The sequence below is a fragment of the Hordeum vulgare genome, chromosome 5H (assembly GCF_904849725.1).
Source record: "Hordeum vulgare subsp. vulgare chromosome 5H, MorexV3_pseudomolecules_assembly, whole genome shotgun sequence".
NCBI classification, from domain to species: Eukaryota; Viridiplantae; Streptophyta; class Magnoliopsida; order Poales; family Poaceae; genus Hordeum; species Hordeum vulgare.
The window spans coordinates 498,164,258-498,173,923 of NC_058522.1; the positions used below are offsets into that span (position 1 = coordinate 498,164,258).

General features: G+C 44.7%; 1 protein-coding gene across 1 annotated transcript; it reads right to left on the reverse strand.

Annotated features, from left to right (window-relative positions):
• Nucleotides 1-1,943: 1,943 nt before the first annotated feature.
• LOC123397001 (U-box domain-containing protein 73-like) lies at nt 1,944-5,409 on the reverse strand. The gene is made up of 3 exons (XM_045091724.1): nt 4,762-5,409; nt 4,231-4,287; nt 1,944-3,372 (listed from the first exon to the last, which is right to left on the reverse strand). Exons 1-3 carry the CDS (start codon nt 5,392-5,394, stop codon nt 2,269-2,271), a joined length of 1,794 nt encoding a protein of 597 aa, XP_044947659.1. The 5' UTR covers nt 5,395-5,409; the 3' UTR covers nt 1,944-2,268.
• Between the last annotated feature and the right edge of the window lie 4,257 nt (nt 5,410-9,666).

Genomic DNA, 9,666 nt, shown 5'->3' on the forward strand with positions numbered 1-9,666 from the left:
CTTCTTGTGGAGGCACAGATTTGCTCTTCGAGAGGCATAGCTGTGCTTCTCGGAAAAGAAAGAAAAGTGATGTTTTTTTACTTTTGTGATAGGCACAATTTACTTCTCGTGGAGGCACAAATTTGTTTCCTTAAAAGGCACTACCGTGCCTCTCCGAAAAGGAAAAAACATGTTTTCTCTTTAAAAAGGAAAAATGTAAAAAAAAAACTGCTTTCAGTTCTGTTTTCTTGTTTATTTATTTTCGTAAAAAAAGTTTGATGAAACCCATCAACATGAGATCTAGTTTTAAAGATTTTGACGTGAGGAACCCAACATTGAAATTGGTTTAAGATTTCGACGCACAGTTTAAGAGATAAAATATTTTGAATAAATGAATCTATGAAAAAAATAAAAAAATCTCAGGTCGTGACAAGTGGTGACTTGTGTCAGCCTGAGAAGGAGATGACCTTTGCAAAAAGTATTCCCTAATTAGTTTTTTAGACAAGTGTATCCCTTAATTAGTGATTTCGGGTGCTCCTTCAGCATCAAAATTGTGAGCAAGCCGCAGCCCAGCAGAGTTCGCTCGCTCAGTCGCTCTCTACGCAGGCTAGTTTTTGTGTTGTTGATTTAGTAAAAAATGTCCGGCTGGTTTTTTAATACTTATGAAAATATTTGTAAAATCAAAAAAGTTCTACGAAATTTATAATAAGTTTGACGTCCCATATTCTGGAAAATTCAGCACCACTCGAGTGCCTTGCGTTGGACACCACCAATGGCAGTTTCAGGTGTTCTGATGATCAATCTGCTATACACTCCTGCTTGAATGGACCCATGGAAGCCCATAAAGCAGCCTTGATAATCGAAAGGTACATCAAGGGGAAAGTTCCCCTACAGTTCAGCTAGATGTGATGGATCATTGCAGCCGGTGCCATGATGTTGAACTTTGCAATGTTTATCATTGATTTATTATGTGTTTGAACGGTCTAAGTTCTAAAATCTGTAGTGGGATGTGCGTTTTTTTACACGAGCCGGATCTCGAATGTCGTAGGCCTGTCGCACTCCTACGCCTGCCGACCGACCTTGCGCTCGCGGGCAGTCCTGGTTCTCCTTTCTAAGAACCTTGTTGTTCCTTTGCTTGTTAAGATTGGAAAGTGATCTCTGACTGAAATCTTTGAGTGCTTCGTGCCCATAGACCGTGGCTAAGTATCACTAACAAAGTAAATTGCCTTGAATGTGGTTGCTTCCGCTGCCTTACTTAAGGTATACTATTTGGAATATGAGTAACGGTATGTGCTTCCATGAAGCACTATCGCAGGTTTTTGGAGCACTTCGAAGCTCGTCAAAGACGTGGAAACGAAGGACCGTGAGCTATTTTCTTCAGCAGAAGAAAATAAATAAACGTAGAAGTACTTGTGGGTTCGGCAAACATTGTAATATCGATAACAGCTTTGAAAATGCATTGCAGCTATATATTCCTATCAGAAAGTAATCGCCCCTTTCTTCTCCTTCAAATTTTCGAGGACTAAGGAGCAGCTTTCATAATTCTGTGCATGATATTTCAAAGAACTGACAAGAGGCTTTCACAATCTTACAGTTTCTGAATTATGCCATCATGTTTCGGAAGATCTTTATCAATTAACCCCACTTTTAGAAATTAAGAAGAGGATTTTCAGAAAGAAACATATAAGATAACTTTGCACTAGTTGATATACAACCTTTTTTTACTAAAAATAGATATCTAGTATTATTCGCTCATATGGTACAAAATTCAATTTTCTCAACAGAAAACAAAGGGAAACTGGGATCTAGACGTAGCCTGTCAGCCCCAACATTTCAACTTTCCAAAACATGAATCACAACTTAGAACAACAGCAGAAACTAAAAATCCAAGATGGAGTAGATCTTGGGCCCGACAGACTGCATTGCATTGGCTCTCCCTGGTTGCAGCACTCACGAATGAAATATACTTAAGCAAACAAGAATCGATCAAAACTATACTACAACCAGGTCCCAAAATTTCCATGTTCATTACTGTACTAGGGAAAGAATTAGATGTCTACATATGGTATATAGATGATGCACTTATCTGTAGGATGCACAGAATGGCATGCAGGTATATTTCTCACGAGGCAATAAGAAGAAGTTCCTCTACATGGTCACACTCAACAAATGAAACCACTACCAAAATGTAAGCAAACAGCAGTGAAAAGCTGTCTGGAACACATACACGAACAAATATACAGAAAGACTTGTCTATTCACGTGGCTGGAGACGGCTTCCACTGGATCACTACTGGTTCTGTAACTGCGTCGTGGGAGCTGGAAACATCTCCGACAGGGTCTTGATTATTTCTTCCACATGAAACATCGTCTGCATCGGTATTCTCTTGGACGAAAGCTCCCGCAGCCGCTCCTTGAAATCCTCCACGTTCTTCACCTTCAGCTTACCCACATCCCTCTCAGTAATGACGAAGATCAAAGAGATCGCGGAGTGGATGCCCTGAGAGGTCACCATTCCACCTGCATCGTCCCCCATGACGATATTCACCAGTTCCACAGCCTTGTCACAGATCATGTCCAGCGCCTCTGGAGATTTCGGCAGACGGTGCAGCAGGAGCAGGAACTCATCAGTGGCCATGAAGCACCCCAGCAGCTTATCAGGCACGTCATTAACAGCGGCTGATAACTTGGCTTCCTTATCTGCACAGAGTGCAAGGATTGCAGCGCCAGTCTCCTTCCTTACTACAACATCCTCAATCTTGAGTAGACCAGTGAGCATTTTCATTCCCCCTATCATTACCATTCTTTTCCTGAACACATCAAACTCTGACAATGTTGCGACTACAGAAGCTACCATGGCCAAGACTGATGCTGAAATTCCGAGCCTTCCTGCCCTCTCGACGACATTCTTTAGAACAGCTGGTAGTTCATTCTGACAGGCTAGGATCTCCCTGTTGGGCCTGTGTATGGACAAATTATGGAATAGTGAGATCCTCTGCGCCTCAATATCAGCTGACCATACATTGTTCCATTCCTTCCTAAGATCTATGAGCAGTGGGATCAGCTCTGGCCACTTGTCAAGGCAAGGTTTCATTCCCTTGGATGTTTTGGACATTAGGTTGATCAACCGCAAGGCCTCTTTCTGCCGTACTGAATGCCCTGAGAACAGTTCTAGGATGTCTTGAATTTGATCCTCTGAAGGTGGCACCAAGGGGAGCGAGCGTGTAACACCAGTGCTGGAGCGGGCAAGGTTAGAGTGGTCTAGGCACCACTCAGCAATCATGTCATGGAGGAGGTGGTTTGGAGCAGTGACTGAGTGGGGCAAGGAGTGACCAGTAACAGGGCATGTATTTTTGTGTGCAACGGACCACTGTTGGCATGATTTATCAACAGTCTGCAATCAAGCAAAGCAAAACGTGGTTACTGGGTCAATCTAAACCATGGGAGAGTTCCAGAAGAAGCAAAAAACACTTTGAATAAATTTATTATAGTAATTGATCATGGCCACTACTGACCAACCTTAGCATTCTGGAACAAGAAAAGGACAATACAGCTTACTAGAACCTAAAGTTTCACTTTCAATTTATGCCATGGGACATAATATTTCCTTGGAAGAGAATGGCGAAAAAAGATACATAGCATAAACATCATCTCGAAAAGGAAAACAAGAAAAGCCTGTTGATTTTTGGTCCCAAGTTTCTACTTTTCAGAAACAGTATGTCATAGTGCATCAATAACTACTTATTACATACATAAAAGCATACAAACCTACATCGCAAGGGAAACATATATAACATTTCACAGCTTACAAATATCAAACCTTGCCAAATAGCTTAACCTAAGTACATATGTAGCTTATTATGATCCAGGAGAATGTCAACTTGTACCTTTTCTTTCGATGCCCGGTCTATTCGATTATTTCATTAAATATAAACAATGTGATGCAATTCAAGAGGAAAGTCCATTGACAATCAAAGTTCCCAGTGACTAAAAAGGCAATCCCATGTGAAGGATAATGAGTCTCAACTAACATTTAACTAGCCAAGTCAGAGAAGAGGAGTATTGGAAAGTTAATCCTGGTTGTGGATAGCTGTTATCGATACCAATAATTTATAACAAATTAGCAATAATATTTCATTGGCTAGTGATGGTTAGAGAAATTTAGCATAACATGAAGTAATGGAAACATCCAGTAGAAAACAGTCAATACATTTTGTATAAAAGGAAGCAATGGCGAGAGCTTGTGACTTACATGCCCAGAAGCCAATATAATAGGATCTTTCATTACTCGTTCAAGCAGTGGATCGCCCTGATAACACAGCATAATTGTATAATCAGTATTGGTGATTGGTGAAGATGTTGAAATGGAGCAATAAATTTGATTCCATGCAAGAGAGACGGCTTAATCAATTTCATTGAATGCTACTGTTACACATGAATACATGATGCTATTGCTCTGGACTTGAACTGAGCAGGAAATTTTACCCATATTCTAATACAGTTCATAAATGAAGAAAAGGAGCACGAGAGATTTGGCACTCAGAGTTTTTCGCTTTGAATTTCTACAATACTTTGTCCACTGGCCATTTGACCACCATGCAGCATTTTGTTGTGCAAATTCTAGAAACAGAAACAACAAGAAACAAAGAAAAGAGCCACAAAAACTGCACGGAGATGATAGAATCCGAGCAACAGCAATAAACAAAGAAGAAACGAGAAGGGGCAGACTTCGATTAGAAACAGAGTTGGAAGCCAAGAATCAGAGACGGTGGCAGGCACTTACGTCGCTATGAGGCCATCTGGTAGCGAAGTCGCGAGGGAGTTTGGGTGGCCCCGATGTCTTCTTGTGGGAGAGGTCCATGAGGCCGGTCATTGCCTTCTCCATCTCGGCGAACGCTGCCTGCCCTTGGGCTTGGTCGTCGGCCGTGGCACCTTCTTGGATCTTCGCCAACGCACTTTGCATCATGGCGGCGAACTCAGACCGCGCGGGGGCGACCACGACAGGCTGCTGCTCCGACCTGGCTTCATCACCAGGCCCAGTTCTTGCCGCCGACTCGGACGTGCCGGCGGCCTCAGGTACCGTCTCCTGCCCGTGCGGGGTTCCTGCTGCTGACCCCGGGGATGGTTTCTTGCTGATGCCAAGAACCTTCCTAGCCGCCTGCCGCGCTCGCGGCCAGAATCTTGACCGCGATGATGCCGGAGCGGAGGGGGAGGGGGAGGAGCTCCCTTGTCCGGCCTCGGCGCGCTGCATGGCCCTGGCCTCGTTTATCTCCCGCTCGACACTGCGACGCAGCCGTTGCTCCAAGGTGGCGGCCGCCGGGGTCCTGGAGCTCCGGGAGCGTGGCCTCTCTCCAGGTCCGGGAGGAGCAACTCCAGCAGGCGCGCTTGCTCCGCCTCTGTTTCTCCGCCCTGGCATGGCCGCTTCTTGGTTTCTTGCGCGGCCGTGGGGTGGGTTGCCTCGCTTCTGCTTGCGACGGGCGATGGCTCTTCTTGTTTTGAGTTTGGGAGGGAAGGTGTGATCTGACGTGGTGTTGGTACTGGGGCCTGGAGGGGAGAGAGGGGCTGGGCTTTTTATAGCCTCGACGCCATGTGGTTGGGGGTCTCCGGTCTGGGGGCAAAGACTCCCGATGCCCCGATGCAGCGCAAACGGCTGACAAGAACTTCTGTTATCCTTTCTGCGTCTGTTGGGAATGTCATTGTAGGCCTGTAACCAACTCTTGATAGATTTTCGTGACTGATAGAAGATGAACACTGACTTTGGGAGACGCGCTGGTTCCAACTTCCAGATGTAGGAGACATCAGGAAGCTGCTTGTTGTGTCAGCCAACCGATTCAATAGCATCTCCGGTTGATAGATACCAGTCCATGTAAAACAGCCAGTGGATACATGTCTGCAGCAGGAACCATCAACCATCTTGACCAAATGCAATGATCTCGAACCACCAAGAAGAGCACAGCACTCCTTCACTCCATGGAGACAATGCAGGCTCCATGTGTGACCTGCTAGCCGGCTGTACATGCTCGCCTCCAGTCAAGCATGCCGTCGAGCTGAGCAGAGCATTGTCTCTCAACTCGGTAATGGCAGGCCTTTGCATCCATTTATCAAGTGCTTCCGCACGCTTCTCCTCTGCTGGGCATTCGATCAAACAGAGACAGCGCCCAGGACGGGCCCTCCCTTGTCCGGCATTTCGTCGAACACCTGCCCCTCGCTAGCAGGGCCAGCCACCACTGCACAAGGAAGGTCGGGTGGACGGTCCCCCGCTGGCCCCGCGGACGTCGCCGCCATGTGCGCCGCAACTCGAGCAGTGGCACGACCTTGCTGTTGCGGTCCCGCCGTAGATCGACGCGGCGTCGGTCCGTCGATGCTGGCTGTGGCTGGGAAACACAGGAAGGACATGGGAGAGGCGGAGGAGGACAGGAAGGGAGGGATGGTCGGAGGAGCTGGTGCGCCGTGGGTGGTGGGCATCGGGGGAGGCTCCGAGGAGCAACGGTGACGGTGGGAAGCAGCGGCACCGGAGAGCCGGACTGCCGGAGCACCGGAGGTGTTCTGCCGTTTGCAGCGCTTCATCATGAGTAGAAACTCTTCTTCTTTTCTTTTTTGACAATCAGGAGTGGAATGGGTTTACATGCACCAACGGGTCGATTATTTTTCCCCTCAAAAAAAAAAAAAGGGTCGACTATTTCTGGACTTGCCCACACAAACTTGTGAACTGGTTCCACATCGCCGGAGACGGGTCGCACGTAGAATGCCACACCATTTTTTATTTTTTTTCAGGTAATGCCACACCACCGTTTTTTTTTTGCGAGGTTAAAGAAAGTTTTATTCCAAACAAGTCGGATTACAATCTCGAGATAACAAATCATCACAGAACGAAGGGCTCGAATTCAACCATACCGCAGTACAAGCATTGGTACGGCTATAATGAACGAGCAGATGTGCTACCCTATTATGATCTCTACTAATTTTCAAAGGAATAAACTCTCTATCAACCATAAGAGTTTTAATCTCCTCAGCTAAGTGTCCATAGGCCGACCTAGCCCAAGCATCGCCCTCAATGATGGCCAAAGCATTTGAAGAATCTGACTGGACAATGACGGGCATATCCGAATGCTGCAAAGCCAATGCCATACCTTGCATTAAGGCATGAATCTCTGCTTCCAAGGCGTCGTTATAGTTGAAGATATACCTATACGCAGCAAATATCAACAAACCATTCTCCCTCTGTAGCACCATCCCGACGGACACACGGCCGTCCTGAGCAGAGAAAGATCCGTCCATAGAGAGTGCCACCCATCCTGTCCGTGGTGGAGGCCATGCTTAGATGAAGCATGGTTAGTGTTTGTAATTTTTACTCCGCTGTGAACATAAGATGGCATCTTTCCCTTGATAATATCCTCCATGCTATACTCCTTCACAAGATTCAGAGATTTATAGTAGTTGTCTAAGTAGTCAACAGTTTCCTATACTGTGCACCCTCTCTTTCCATGCGTAATGTCATTGCGCAGCTGCCAAATCCGTCATATAGTCATAATTACAAGGTCTCTAACTTGCTCCGAACAATTTACCAAAAGCTGGAGTACCCAATCTTTGCCAGTATCCCTTAACATCGAATCATCAGGTAGTGGCCATACAATACGAAGGCCCTCCCACACTTGCCGAGCATGCATGCATGCAACAAGTGCATGGAAACTACGTTCTCTCTCGTTCCCACACACAGGGCCACCTTGATCATCACTAGCGGTTGGGGCATCACCGTGTGGCGCCTCCTGAGAGGAGCTTGTGCGGTGCCAGGTTGTAGGCGCCCTTTTTCATTGTTTTTGGATATGATCAGTAGCACATGTGTCTTTATGCCACTCATGTCATCAGTAGAACTGATTGACTATAGTTAGAGTGCGTCTAACTACCTTAGATCCATTAATTAATGCAGAAACAAAGAAAAATAATGTCTATTACAAATGAGGGAACATGTATCCAGAGCACAACTACAAACTGCTAGCATAGTATTCAAAGCTTTGTTTAAGATGCTGAAAGAAAGCCAGTTTCCGGGACACACCACAAAGTTCAACAACTTCAATCGGAAGAACAATACTCAGGCCCTTCACTTTCCCCTCGGTACCAAATGCCCTGATTGCTGCCCTGTTTCTTGCTTAGATGTTCGGAAAAGCCAACAATACTTTAGAGACACGCTCCAAGCCAGCATTTTCAACCTAAATCAGTAGGTCTATATAAGTAATATCAGCAATTCTATGTAACAAATACGCATGTACAAAGCACATCCAATATAGGATACAACTTGCAAGAAACATGTGCACTTCACAACAGAATGGTTAGGATTTTAGAACTACATAGCCCCTATTACATATAGTCTGATACAGTGATACCTATTTTATATATTTGTAAAACAAATGGCACAATTTTGCATGGCGTGGGACCATACATTCTGACTGGAAGATTTTGGATACAGGTGACATTGAGGCAGTGACCACTAGCATAAACTAACCAAGTTCCCAAATAATCTTCTAAAAACCAAAGTTCTCAGATTCATGAAATGCTAACCACGTGAACACATCACAACATATCAATTAAGCAAACGTGTCACACACAAAAGCATTACGACTTGTGCAGGTTAACAGGTGGGACAGTAAGCGACACCATTTGAACTTAATTTCCACTGCAGGAGGAAAGAGCAAAAAAACATACATTGAGCGAGATGCACACGCTGTGCAGAGTCAAATCAACCTGCAACGTGATAGAAAGAGAGACCTCGATGACAGACCCAAGTGCTGCCCATACACCAATTCTCATCCTATTTTCTCACATCCGACCTTGATAAACCACTCAATTTGGACCTAACTAAATCTATGAAACCGACCAGACACCAGTCTAGTCAAGAGATGAGCACCTATGCCAGTAGACCAAACATCCATCCCATACGGCACCAATGATCCTCCACCACCTGATTTGCACTTCGCTGCAACCGAATCATCAGAAAACTTTATCACTCTGAATCCATACTCAACTCGATGCCATCTCTTTGCAACTTTGTTTCAGAAAACACAGTTATCTTTCATAGAAATAGATATATCATCTCACAGTACACATGGAGAAAAGAGAAGATCTACCGATGCTACAATGGAGGGCATGTATATTGAAACAGTAGGAAAAAATTCCTTGTCAAATCAACAAAACGTCGTATTCCCAACATAATTGCAATGTCTACGGTAAACATGATAATTTCATAGAAGTCAGGAACATTCATTTAAAAAGAAAAGAAAAAGGGGGAAGAACAGGGAAGAAATTGCCACAATCCAAAAACTGCTGATAATATTTGTTAAGAGTTAATCCTACGCTGGCATTGTTTGGAGCATGGAGGTAAGGTGGTCTTGTTCAATCTATCCTCGTAAGAAATCAATGATCAGGTTATATGTTCCACTTATGATGACTAAACTATTTTCCTAATAATACAAAATGTTCCAAATTGTTCACTTTTTCTGACAGTATTTAAGAATTATCCTAGGAGATGATTAGCTCGGAGCTCACTACCTGCAGCATGCATGTTCTAGTCTCTTATATGTGAACGAGCAGTACAACCTCATTATCTGTGCATGGAAGCTGACCTTCAAATATATTTATTTCCCTGGCGGATTGTTATTCATACCAAAACATAATCTTAGTGATGAGCGGTTGA